The following is a 14768-nucleotide window of genomic DNA, read 5'->3' as shown; positions in this document are numbered from 1 at the left end:
TCTCTGCCTTGCTTATAATGTAAGTGTGTGGGTATTCTACATGTCTTTATGTATATAAAGATGTACTCACACTGCCAAATAACTTCTAGTAAAATGAGTTATCACTATCTACATATTAGCAGGTAGTAATAACTATAACAAAAGTTGCAGAACATTTTATGAGTTAAAAATATTCCTACTTTTGTTATATCACACCAAAGTAGGGTGGCAAGTTTTCATTGAAATTTTCAGGATGAGGCAACTAAGTGTCAGAGAATACAAATGACTTGTCTGTTACTCATCATCGACTACGTGATCCGGACTCCAAATGGACTATTTTGGCTGCAAAGTTTCTGTTCTAATCCAACAGAAGACACTTACAAATGCTTTGTAAATATTGACTAGAAGACATTATAAATGTCTTTTAGCTTTATGAAGTGTATTATACCATTAAACCAACAGTAAAATGCTGGACTAAATAGGAATATGTTTGTGAGGAAAACACTTTCTTCTAATTTATTTTTAAACCATGAGTAGAACTCATTGCTCTTGCAGTAGTATTAGCCAGTATATTTTTCTTGGTGTTTCCAGCACCAGTTCACGGATGCTAGTTGCCATGAACATGTATCAGCAGAAAGTGTGAGCCACAATCTATAGTAGCAATTGCAAACTTCACTCATTAACGCAATCAAGTCTTCTAAACTTGGCTCTCTCTCTTTTTTGTAATTGTGTATATGTTCTTGTAACTTTCATATCTTTTGTATCCATTCTATCAGATGAGGTTAATTTTCTCTAGTTTCTCAAGACATGATTATTTCTGCCATGTTACATAAATAGCATTGGTGTTTAATATGCCCATCATGTACCTAATTTTATTTCTGTTGAAAATGTCTGTTCTGTATAGTAAAGATCTCTATATGTTATTGGCAATTCAGAATGAATGTACATGTAATACCAAACTAAAAAACAAAAAACATCAGTGGACCAGTGAGAAATTTAGCCAAGTGTCACAGAGCCAAAATAAATTGTAATTTTTTAACCTTGAGTGAACAATAAAATGCAAATATAACTTTTAATAGAATTTATAGAATATAAGAATTTGGTAAATCCCATTGAAAACATAAACAATCAAGTTGATAAGATAAACTCTGGTACTATTTATGTAATCTTAAATGAATTAAAATGTATCTATTGTTAAAATATAAAAAGAACCTCTACAACATTCTAGACACATTCTAATTTTAAACCAAAAAAAAAAAAGAGAAATAATGTAATAAAATAATCCTCCAAATATTAATAGAAAGAATTACAATGAGCAAAACCAACTCCTGGCATCTTTATAAATTCATGTGCTTATTCATCCATCAGATACTTATTGAGTTCCTTACCAGCAAATAGAACAAAATCTGTGCCCTTAAGCAGCCTAAACTTTATTAGAAGACAGATTCTTACAAAACATAAAGAAGGCTGGGTGCAGTGGCTCATGCCTGTAATCCCAGCACCCTGGGAGGATGCTGGAGGATTGTTTGCGACAGGGAGGTTGAGACCGCAGTGAGCTGAGATTGTGCCACTGCATTCCAGCCTGGACAACAGAGCAAGAACCTGTCTCTAAAAACAAACAGGCCATAAATAAGCAAAATAATTTCAGATTTTGGTGATTGCTTGAAGGAAATAAACAGAAAGATAAGATGGAGCATTAGTTAAGGCAACCACTTTGGGTGGGCTGCTTGGAAACGGACTGTCAGAAAAGATCATTTTCAACTGAAGGATCAGGAGCGAGGACTCTGTAAAGATCAGGGAGACACATGTTCTAGGCAGAGTGAGCAAGTAAGAAGGCCGAATGATATTGATTGAGGACATGGAGTCAGATGATACTGGGAAGGAAGGAAAGGACCAGAGTATTCCAGATACAACAGGCCATAGCCAGGACTCTGGCTCATCTTGGAAGAGCCATTGAAAATGTTAAGCAGAGGAGTGGAAAGATCTAATTTATGTTTTTAAAAGATCTGACGGTTGTGTGGATAATGCATAGTGGAGCAGTGAATAGGGAGACTGGGAGACCAAGCTCCTGCAGGGCCTTGGATGTAAGGTATTGGGGATGTAGACTCAGAGGGGAGGCAGTGGGGATGGTAAGGAATCGATGCAGCAGAGCCAACAGGACTTGGTGAAAGAAATGAAGGAATTGGGATAAACATCAGCTCTAGGAGACTTACGAAATTAATAGAGCACAAACCTTAATGAAACAGAAATCAAACTAAAGAGCCGAGAATGACTTACTTCAAGTTACTCACGTTTCCATTCTGTATCTGAGGAGTGAGACTCTCATACCTGACTCAGGAATTCCATCGGCTCAGTCCACCTGGGTTACTGGTTTAGATTTTGTCCAAGACTTTTTAAATAAAAATGTCTAGCTATAGATAATTTCTCCCAAGCTGGAGCTATATCTTTCTTCTCTGTTCCCAACACATAGTATAGTACCCCTCACACTAGAGTAAGCTAAAGTTGATCAAATTCAGCATTAATTTCTACTTTTAGTTTCCCTCAGCAGATGTAAATTTTCAAAGGGTCTACTATGTGCCAAGTACTCTGTTGGAGTTTTTACTAAAAAATGGAACTCATACCTACATTTGGTATGTTTTAAAACTTGTGTACTTTCATGATCCTATGATGCCTCATTAATCAGAAAACATACTTTGATAACTCTTTTAGAGTTTTTTTATATATATATATAATTATATATAGTTATATATATTTATATATAATAATTATATATAGTTATATGTATTTATATATAATAATATATAAAACAATATATAAAACTCTAATGTATATGTTTTTTGGCTTCTAGAAGGTCAACAGAAAGATTAGTAAAAAATAATGACAGAAATATAAAGACAAATTGAAGGAACGTATTTATTTTTTCCTGATAAAATAATAAAGGTACTAAGTGTTCTAAATAAATAACTGTGCCATCCCATAGGAGTATACTGTCTAGGGGATCATGAAAACATCAGATTACTCAGGACGGAAATCAGGTATAGATAAAATACTGAAATCAGGTATAGATAAAAGGCTGATTGTGTGTTATATTAAAGCACTGGCAAAATACTATGTTATGTATAGAAGGGTGAAAAATGATGGACCAAAACTCAGATTGATAGATTACGTTTTTCTGATCTTGAGGAAAGGAGGAGAAAATAAATGTGATAGAAATGGGAATATTCTTTGCCCACATTCTCAGTCAGCAGTGATGCTTGTAAAATAGAGTTTTGGCACCACTCCACCTCTCCCCAACACACTCTCGGGGCATGAGAAGTGCCTTTTGAAGAAACTCTCTCAGATTATTTTGATACAAGTAGATAATGGACCATACGTTGGGAAATACGGATTTAGTCCAGTCTCTATCTTCTGAATCAGTGTGAGATTCATAAAGAAATATGGTTATTAAAGTTGCATCAGTCATTTTCATTAATACTAAGGCTAAGTCACAGTCTCTTCTTTGATACTTAGATTTAAATTCCCAGCTCCAGCCTTAGACCTGCTAACAACACTCATCATTGCTATTTATCTTCTAGAATCACAACCACAGCTGCCTGCATGATGGACCTAAGGAGGTACCCACTGGATGAACAAAACTGCACCTTGGAAATTGAGAGCTGTAAGTCGTTCTGAGAATCCAGCTAGACTGGACTCTGCTTTAAGGTTCTTTTGCAGAGGACTCCGGTGCTGGCTCATGTCCGGACCACAGGCCCTGAGCTAGGGCTAGGATCTGCCAGCTCACTAAATTTGGTTGAGGGAGGCATTGACAGCATCTTTTCTCAGTTATGCTGCCACCCTCTTAGTCTCATCCCTAAATCTTCGGGAGAGATATTTAGGGACGAAATAATCTGACAATAAAAGGAATATGCTAACAGCCGGGAAGGGGACCAAGGGCTATTTCAGGCATTTAAAATATGGAATTGGTGCAAACAGTTACAACAGGCTTTGGAAAATAGGTGGAGGTGGCAGAGTGTCACAAGTTGTCCTGTCTTTGTCTCTCATAAACTTTCTATCTTTGTAATTGCAAAATAAATGTGGTCTTTCAGATTAGTTAAAACATTCATAGAGTAAGGTTTTATAGAATGTTTTCTGTTGTTATTTCAAGGGACTATTTTCAGTCTCTAAAGTATATTTTTTGCTGAAGGCCATCTGATGAGCAAGATTGTGAGAGTGTGTGTGTGTGTGTGTGTGTATGTGAATTCTGTTTACTGTGCTGACCTGTTTTGCAATGTGCTTGCTTTTCTAGGCCATGATTTTAGCTTCCACATTGATGATTCAGTCAGCTGCCCTATTGGGTGGGCTAAAATGGTGATTTTATAACACATCTCCATTTTGGAGGTCACACAGGGAGATGGTTTGAGGTAGAAGAACATTTTGAGTCTCTGTCACTTCTTTGCAATGTTTCCATACTTTATCTCACGAAATCTTTATCCCACTAAATAATTGGAAGCTGACAATTTTATATCTAGAATTCTAAATAATGAGTAACCGGACTGCTGTGAGGGTACTCTTAGCCTTTGTGAGGAGTTTTGGCTCTGGCAAGTAGCATGACTAAATCATTGCTCTGAGCAGAAATATGGCATTTATGACACATTGCGGATATTTTCGCTCGATTTAAAAGATAGCTTCCAGGGTAATTAAATTACATGTATTTTTGAAGAAACTGATTGCATACTTGTATTTCAAATCATCATTATTTTCAAATTATATTTTTGCCTTATAGAACTAGTTAATGAAATTGGTCCATAGGATTTCAATGATTAACTTTATGTAAATATTTTTAGGATAGCATTGCATGTTGCATTTTCTAAACTTATGGCTACAATTTAGAAAGCATAATAATGTTCTACGAAGTTCAAATTCTTTTGTAATTTCACATTGTTGATATAAGAATATGCTGAAATAAGCACATTGCTATGTACCACTCGTGAATTTCTGTGATGGAAGCATGTTTTGTTCCAATTTTGGTATATGTGCTGTCAGAGACAGCATAAGAGCATTTTTTTGCGGGAAAATTATTCTGGGATATCAAATAATCATAGTTTAGGTAGGTGAAGGACTTTCATGGATATTATTTCATTTGAGCCTTCTACAACCCTCTCAGATAAGTAAACAAGGCCTCTTTATTTTAAAGAATGGATGCCTAAGGATGCAGGCAACACCTAAGAGTTTTCTGTTATTAAATTACAATTTTGACTCTAATATTTAAAAATTACCATGATGATTCTTTAGGCTTTACATATCTCACTTCTTTTCACAATCACCTTGTTAAGTAAGGTCGATATTAATATTTCTGTCTTTACAACCATAGGGAGTCAAAATCAAGGAGGTGAGGTGATTTGTCTAAGATCATTCAGCCACTTAGTGGTACGGTGGCTCTGTGCTGATTTGAAAGATAGCTGACTTGCTTAGAAAAGACACTGATTTTGGAGAGACCAGATTAACAGACCCTTCTTCTAAAACCGCTTAATCTAAAAAGTAGGAAATAAGCTGGCCTTATGGAAAATTTGGGCTTATTCATATTTAGACTGTTAGCAAATCATTGCTACAGAGAATTAGATATGGTGTTATATTAATGATATACATGGTATCCAGACTTTATTGTTGTAAACAGGTTGTTTACTAACTAAACGTATTGAAATGAATTTAGGATCCCATTCCTTAAACTACTAGTTCTCTGGGCATTCATTCATTCTCTTTCTCTTTCTCACATCCTTCTTCCTCTCTCATCTTGCCCATCCCATCTCTCCCCTCGTCTCTCTTTTTGTCTTTCTCTCTGTCCTTCTCCCTCCTCCTTCCCTCTGTTTTTCCCTCCCTTCTTTCTCTGCTTTCCTCTTTTCCTCCCTCCCTCTGGCAAATGAAAATTAACCTAACTGTGGCATTACTAAATTATTAATACTTTGTCAGCATATCAACAGTCAGTATATTGGATCAGTTCAGGAGAGGATAACATAGGCTGACTCTTGGCAGCTTGGAGTCAGGGAATATTAGGATTGAGCTAATGGTTCATTCATTCATTCACTCAGGAATGTATTTGTTCATTAAATTTTTTATTGAATGCTAACCTTTTACCAGGTATCGTAATAAGCGCTGAAGATCTAATAGTGAAGAGCAATATACAATATCCCTGGCCTCCTTTATTAAGGTGAGGGAGATAGATATATAGGTTGTGTATCCCAAATCTGACATGCTTTAGACCAGAAATGTTTTGAATTTCAGATTGTTTCAGATTTTAGAATATTTGCAATATGTTTGTAAGTAGTATATTACATACTTAGCAGTTGAGCCTCCCTAATCCAAAATCTGAAGTGCTCCAGTGAGCATTTTATTTGAGTGTCATGCCAGCACTCAAATTGATTTGGATTTTGGAGCCTTTCATGTTTCAGATTTTTGGGTTACGGATACTCAATGTCTAATTTAAGTCAATACATGTATGAATATAAAATTGCATTACTAAAATTGCTGCCAAGATGAAGTACTTAGTTCTATACATCTTTTAAAAAGGCTGTTTAAAGCAAGCCTTGAAATAAAGTACTGAGGGCTCTAAAAGGTTAATATGGACCACACCAACTTCATGACTTTTCTTAAATATAGAGGGATGGAGGATGTTTCATAGAATTCATGAGATTTGTAGAATTAGATGGGTCTTGATAATATTTATCACTATGAAGGCCATGAAACTTAACTGCTAAAATTGAAAGGAGAAATCCATTCCTAGGCATTTCCAATTCTGTCTCCTAAAGCCACCTTTTACCTACATGTTCCTGTTACCTGTGTGGTCAGAGGAAACTCTACCATATTTTGTCTACATAGCATGCATTATGTTTCTGTCTCTCTCTGAAACTTTCAGTACAGGTTGGGAAAGGGACACTGGAATACTGCCTCTTTTTCTAAGGAAGTGTCACTCAGAAAGCACCAAACAACAACAAAGTTATACCCAAGCCTACATAAACAAAATTCTTTTGAATGCACTTGCTGTTTAGGAATGAGTTCTGGTACAGAAATAGTGAATCTCCCCAGGTGTGCCAATGCTTTTGGAATCTGATGCTGCCAAGTATAATTTAGAACTGTTAGTACAAATCAAAGATTTCTCTCTTTAAAAAAAATAAGTTTTAATCACATTGTCAGGAAGACATTGAAAGTCATTACACTGTGAGGCCACTTAACATGTTCCATCCAGATATAAAAAATAGTGAAAAGGAGGTGGTGGAAGTATTATATCTCTTTGAAATGGGAATAGTCAGGGGGATACTCAGCTGTGTTCTGTGCCAGCTCAGCTACACAATACCAATGTCAACTACGTGGCCTCATTATGCCCCCCTCTTCCCTCCCTCGGGAGAAAAGCTGCCTTATCTAGTCTTCACTCTGGTTCCAGGTTTTCCACTTAGGGCATGTGAACTGCTTGTCTGAAAAGGAATAAGGAATTCTCTAAACTAAACCCATTGATAAGCTGCTCAGATTACTAAAAATCCAAAGGACAATTCTTTGTTCATTCATTATGTGTTTTTGTCTCATCTTATCTCTGAGTCAATTGGACTGGCCAGCGTCAGTGTCGCAGAGAAGACGTTTAGCGTTCTCATTTTCAACAATGTGGATTTTCAGTCAATCTCAGCCATAGTGGGATCTACGAAGAACTAGAAGACATAAAACTTTCTCAGCAGCTCTTTCACAGGCACCTTCACAGGGATACACAAAGTGTTTACTGAAACAGCCCGTCAGGCATCTCCTTTTAAGATTTAGATAAAGAAAAAAGTCCTACACACTTTGTGACAGCATCAGAAACCAATTGTTGCTGGCCTCTCAGAGTCGCTGATTAAGTCGCTGCCAAAGTCACTCACTCAGTGGACCCTCTTTCTTCAGGGGTAAAATGGAAATAATAATACCTAACACAGGAGATTGTTATGAAGCTCACATGAAGTCCTTTAGACAAAGAATCTAACACATTGCTTTAGTCCATGGTAGACATCTAATAAATAGCAACTTCAGTAATTAATAATTACTATTACTATAATAATCCCAGCTTTGGTTGTTATATTTTAAAAGTCCCATACTACCATGGATTGCACTAATTTTGAGATTAGTAAGTCTAGCCGAGGAGACCCAGAGCCCATACAGAAAATGAGACTTACTTGGAATGTCAAAGCAAGGGCCAGAATAAAACCTACGAAGGTTTAGAAGGGTGATGCTGGGCTCTAAACCTTCTAAACCTTCGTAGATTTTATTCTGGCCCTTGCTTTGACATTCCAAGTAAGTCTCATTTTCTGTAGTGCTATCTACTTCCTCATAGACTGTTTCAGCCAGCTGTGCCTACAGTATAAGATGCAAATTAATTTGTTTTATTTTGACTGTAGGGAAAGTATTAATAGCTAGCTTCAAAATCCAAAGACGGATATTTAAAAACATTTTGACCTCTGGATTTGGATTAAGTGAAAGAACAGTTCATTTATAAATATAATCCCTTCATGGTTTTATTAACATTTCTATTGGCCAAAGAAGGTAATCAAACCTGGTGGTCATCTAAAGCCTATTTGATTGACATAGCAAAAGATACTTGTGAGTGTGTGAGAGTGTTTTGGTATAAGCATCTCTTCTTCTTAGAGTATGCACCATGCTTTAGGAAGGCAGAAGACAGAAATGTGCCTGTTGTGTTACTGATTTCCAATTTGTATACTATATAAAGACAACATGTTGTTGGCTCATTGATGGAATAACGGCTGTGTTTTCTTTATTCAACAGTTTTATTCTAAATCATCCTTGTCAAAGAAGTCAGTAGAGATTGATACATTGAAGCATTTGAGATATTGCATCCAAATTTACTATAGCAATGAGTTAATATATTCTGTATTGGGTTATGCTATATATTCACTAATATTTCAGTAAACATAAACACGGTATTTTTAATAACTTAAAAAATGAAAAGTGCATTATGTTTCTCCACCCCCAGGTAAACATCAATAGCACCTTAGAGTGTAACAGTAGTCTCAAAACATCTGTAACAGAGGAAGTAGTGAGCTGGTGGGGCTCTTTGCAAATGTGGTATAGTGAATAAGAGGGTATTGTTTGAATAGAGATAGGCTTGTCTAGTATGGTTTCCTCAAGCTAACTAAACAGGTCAGTTAGCTTCTTCGAGCTGCAGTTTCTCATTTGTACGATATTGTGACCCTTAAAGGTGATAAGATAATCAAGATAGAGATCTTTGCGCAAGGCTTGGTACTGATATTTCCATAAGTAGCAGCTGTTATCATTATAGCATCATCATTATCATTATCAAATTACTGCTGGAATACTATGCTCAGTTAGAGTTACATTTTAAGAGGGATATTTAGCAAGCAGAACAACCAAAATATGAATGATATATAAACTATGGAGTCTGGAAAGCCAGTAGAAGGAACTGGAGTGATGGAGGGAACATTTACCCTGAGGAAGGAACACTTAGGCTAGGAAGGATGGCAGTGGTTGAACAGGATAGCTATTTTCAAATAAATGCAGAATTTCCTCTTAAGGAAAGAGAGTAGACTCTGTGTACCCTAAAGACAAAATTAACTAATGGTAAAAGATGCCAAAAGGCAATTTTCAGCTGAAAGTTAAAAAAAGAAAAGTTCATAGCAGTTACAGCTGGTGAAAAATCAGATGGGCTGCCGTATTCTGTAAAGTCATTTTCTGGGAGTAAAGGAATTCTTTGACTGAGCAAGCGATGGGATTACATTGTCTCTAAGTAGCTGTAGGTTAGGGGTTACTTGGCACAAGCAAAAATATATAGGACTTCAGTTAAAGGACAACTAGGCAAGCCCTGGTTTATGTGAGGATGCAGATCCCATATGCATATACCTCTGAGAGCAATGCTATTTAGGAAAAGATGAAAATCACATCCCTGCTAAAATTTAAAGTAGAACAACCTATGTGTTTTGCTGTTGGTCTGTTGTTGTTTCGCTAGCAATCTTTCTTCTCTCAGATTTTCCTCATAGGAATATATCTCACACTTGTGCCTATGAGGAATAAGGCTAAAACCCTAATATTTTTCTCTCTTTCTGAATAATCTAAACCTTCTTGAATATTTTGATCTTCTTAAGGCTCAACGGAAGAGAAGGTATGTGTGCATGTGTCTGTGCATGTATGTGTGTGAAAGGAGGGTGTAAAGTGGAGGTGTCACATAATGAAACTAATAAATATTTTAGGTGATCCTTGAGTTATTTTAAATTAGAAAAATACTCCTGTAAAACTCCAGTGAGGCTTCGTTGTAATTATTTATTGAGAAAAAAGCAAAGAGCATTGCAAATGCTCCATGGTGTCACTGCATACAAATTTAATTTGCATCACTGTTCTATTTTGATATTTTCTTGAATTGTGTCCAGTGTTGTGGAAGTGAGGGATTTATATTCCATTCTCGCTGTGTGAAGATACTTTGTTGGAATGTGATCTTGGTTTAACAATTGATCCCCCATGACCATAGACAAGTGCTTGGATATGCATGTTGAACCTCTGGCATTTCCTATGGATATTTCTGACCTTGAAGTATATCTGCACTCGAAGACTCTGCCTTTTCAATTTTCCATTATTAGAAAGTAAACTGGTGACTTGAGTATAAAGGGTATGTCTTAATATTGAATATTAAAAATAACACAAGGAAACGCTTTCCATCTAAAGGGTTCTTTCCCCTAGTAAAGAGAAATCTTATTTGTTTAATGTCCTCTTTTAATGTCTCTGTTTTCTCCCTCTGAGGTTTGCACTAAATACATCGTTGGTCTCTTGCATAAATGTGCCATGGATCTGAACTGAAACTTTTAATTCTTATCTTCCAGATTGCTAATATTTATTTTATTCTAAAGATATTATTATTGGTAAATATTTTGTTTTGGCAGTCACGTTTTCAGTTTCTAAAACTCTTCTTTATGATGTGGTTACTCATTTTCCATACTCACTTGTTCTCATGGAATGTCCTTTTGGTTTTAAACATCAAAATTTAAATTATTTTACAAGTTTTCTGCTCTGTTCCTCTTTCTTTCTCTGACGATGTATGTTGGCTTATCTTGGTCTTTCTTTTTTCATGCTGATGATTTTCTTCAGATGTCTGCTAATCTTGGAATTCAGTTCATGTTTGTAAATAAAAGACTAATTTGACCAGATCAAGTCTCTCATATGGGTTTTTAAAACCTATATGCATTTCCTCAGCACTTTTCCATGATGGTTTCCATAGTCAGCCTCTTTGCTGAAGAGGATGGTACAGGAGGAGATCTGGCCGTGCTCACCAGTCTCCCTCTTTGAGAGAGTGTGCTGGGACCTTTCCCAGATAACCACGACTTTCATCTGGGCCTCCTGCACTTCAGATTATTTCACTCTCACTCCTAGGAGGAAATGGGATTCCTTTTTTTCCCTCTATTTATAGAAGTGCCCAGAGCTATCTGAAACTCTGTCCTGATTCTCTTCAGTCCAATATCTAAATTAGGAACTAGGCAGCCCCCACTTTGTTTAAGGGGCTTTCTTATGTTGTAATCTTGGGTGAAATCACCACAAACAGTTGTAGGAGAGAAAGAAAAGCAGTCTGGCAGATCCATGGACACGCTCTCACGTTGAACTTGCTGACTGAGTTTGGAAATTCTCTAGGGCATATGTTCTCAACCTTGCTGCATATTATAAAATCACTGGGGATGGTTTTTTTTTTTTTTTAATTCAAATGATGAGGCCACACCACAGGCCTATTAAATTAGCAATTTTAGAAGTTCTTCAGGTGACTGCAGTGAACAACCAGCATTGGGAATGACTGTTCTGGAGCGTGATTCTCACATGTGAATGGGCAGGAGAATCTCCTGGAGGGCTTATTAAAACCCATCTCCAGGCTTTCTGACTCAGTGGGCCTGGGTGAGGTCTGCGAATGTGCATTTCTAACAAATTCCCAGGCCATACAGATACTGCTGGTGCAGGGACCATAGGTTGAAAGTCACTGCTCTGGACTTTAGTGGGAAGATTGGCTCTCTCCTTAGCCCTGCTTCATCCAAATCCTTTTTTAGGTTGAGGTTTCTCTTTTTAATTTTTGAATCTACGTAACCTCATTTACATTCTAACTTTTCTAAATTTTTCAATAGTTTTGGCTGAATGATGGCATACTTTCCCATTTTGTCATGCTAGTATGGATTCATTACTGTTCCTTCCTTTTAGAATTTTTCCTGTAAGATTGGAGTAGGGCGGGAAAGGTAAATATGCTGTCATAAACTGGAACTCACCTTTTTTAATACACAGATTAATATTTAACTGCATATGCAATAGTTAACCTCATTTTAAAAATTTAAGAGTATTATCACATATATCTTATTTTCTGAAATATTCTTTAGAATATAATTTGCAGTTCCTCCCTAGTATCTACATTTAAATGAACCATAATTTCTGTAACCAGTTACCTATTTTAGAACATAAATTATTTCTACTGTGTTGCTATTTTAAGTGTTACAATTTGTATATGATTGAGGCTGTATCATCGAATACAACCATGATTTTATGTATATGAATGTATATATATGTGTATATAAACATATATTTTTGCGTAATATATATAGCTATGCTATTTTGTATGGTATGTAAAATTAAATGTAAATTCAACTTAAGAAATACTAAAAATTTATTTCTCCATTTATAAAAGGCATATTTTCATGTGCTCAATAGCCACATGTAACAAGTGGCTGCCATACTGGACAGTGGAGACAAATAGAACATTTCCATCATCTCAGGAAAGTCTGTTGAATACACTAATATATAAGATGAATACATAGAAGTTGAATTTTCACATCATAGAGAATGTGTAATTCAAATACCCAGTTTGCACGTCATAGAGAATATACAATTGGATATTGTTCCATAGGAAATTTTCTACTTAAACCTTCAGGATGAATCTTTTATAGTATCACTTCTTTAGACTTGGTTTACATTCGTGATATTTGATAAGACTTACATGTTACATGGGCAGCATTTTTCTAATGTAAAATTAATGGGTTAAAGGAAGATATAATTGAATACTTAAGAGGCATTGCAATTATTGTACAAGGTAAGCCTTGAACAGATCTTATAGCAGTGCAGGGTATCTATTTTATAAGGTATCACTAGAGCAAATAACTATTTTCTACCCTTAAATACTATCAGTTGTAAGTTTCACTATTACATTAAGAAGAATAATGAAAACCTGCCCTGGATGTGTTCATCTCTTTGTAGATATATTCTACTCATTCCTCTTTGTATGATAAAATGTAAAGGGGACCCCAAGTCCATTTAGAATTGAAATAGTTATTTTTGTATTTATAAATTATTATTGTATTATTTCTATGTGGAAAAACCAGAGAGAAACATAATTCATAATGTTATCAAATTATTATCTCCCACTCTCACAAGTGAAAACCCACCTTCTGGTTTCATTTCCCTCAAGACACCATTAGACTCTGATATAGCGTGCAAAGTGGAACAGTTAATGAAGGGTATGTGTATACCATAATAACTGCTGGCCCAAAGGGCAGATTGTGGGTAGACTACCTATATCATCCTGGCAGTGGTCAAGACTTTCACATGAATCAGTAGATACCTTTTGGAACCTAGAATTTTAGATACAAAGAGAGAGATGGAGGGGAAGTCTTTTAGCAGTAGACACCACCCCCTATTATGTTTTTACCCTGTAACGTTGAAAAAATCAATATAAATTCTGTGTAAAACCCGGGTAAGTTGAATCCACTGGCTTCCAATCCCTCATTTGTAACAAGCCGACTGGTAACTAAATGAGCCCAGAGCCTGAGAACAACGCACCCCTTTGACCAGGTGGTAAGCACAGCTGTCAAGCTTAAGAATGTGTTGGCACAAGGCTCAGCTTTCAACTCAAAGAACAGCAAGGAGCAATTATAAGGATACTGATTCCCATTATGGGTTCTCAAAAGGGAAGCATTTTCTTAACGACTAAATGATTTCCAGTGTCTCTCAGGACACTGAGTGTTTGATAAGGCTTTGCTCAAAAACCCACATTGTGTCTATTTACTTTTCTGAAGGTGATGGTCACCTTCTTTTAAATTTCTAATGCTAATTTTCACCCTGCCTTCAAATTGCCCATTAGATCTAAAAAAGGCAGTTTAGGTCTTCACAACATATTGTAAATCTCTCTGTGGGCAAATTTCATAGCGGGAGGGTGGTGGGAGTGCAAACGTGTTTACTTAGTTTTCTTTTAGGCTCAGGAAAGGTGCCAACAATGCCATCATCCTGCAAAAACTCTCCTCTTGGCTGGGATTCATTTTATACTTGATCCTAATTAGGTGAAAATACCACATTTGCAGATTTCTTAGCATTTTCAGTGAATGCTGGAGAGCACTTTGTGAAACCTGATGTGAACATCCTCAGCCAGAGGCGTAAATACACCCACAAACCTTCCCTGAAGCATTTCCGGAAACCTCCTGTTGTTTTTGTTTGATAGTTGCAGCCCATTGAACTGCAACACTGACTGACTTTTCTCAGATCCTAGACTTGGCTTCCTGTGTTACTGCTTGAAGATATTTTTCTTTCCATAGATTTTCAATAACGTGTGCTAGTTTTTGCAAATCAAATACCTCTTTCTTCATGGTAGCCTCCAGAGTCTATCATCTACCCCTGCTCACACCTCCACTGCCGCCAGCCCCATGAAAATTACATTGTCACCATCACCATCAGTAGTAACTACTCTGTATTTAATGATTGCTTTGTGCCAGATCTTGTGCTGTGTACTTACAAACAAGATCTCACCCAACCCTCTT

The 14768-nt window shown here is 36.3% G+C and overlaps 1 protein-coding gene across 5 annotated transcripts in view; it reads left to right on the top strand.

Annotated features, from left to right (window-relative positions):
* GABRB2 (gamma-aminobutyric acid type A receptor beta2 subunit) overlaps positions 1-14768 on the top strand; it is a 262866-nt gene that overhangs the window by 134417 nt on the left and 113681 nt on the right. For all 5 annotated transcript variants that reach the window (XM_003900467.5, XM_017960104.2, XM_017960105.3 and 2 more), the window contains exon 6: positions 3555-3637. In XM_003900467.5, coding sequence (XP_003900516.3) covers positions 3555-3637 — 83 coding nt within the window. The remainder of the gene's footprint in view (positions 1-3554; positions 3638-14768) is intronic.

Source organism: Papio anubis, chromosome 5 (genome assembly GCF_008728515.1).
Source record: "Papio anubis isolate 15944 chromosome 5, Panubis1.0, whole genome shotgun sequence".
Lineage (NCBI taxonomy): Eukaryota > Metazoa > Chordata > Mammalia > Primates > Cercopithecidae > Papio > Papio anubis.
The sequence above is the reverse complement of the archived record's forward strand: the minus strand, read 5'-3'. Positions and strand labels throughout refer to the sequence as shown.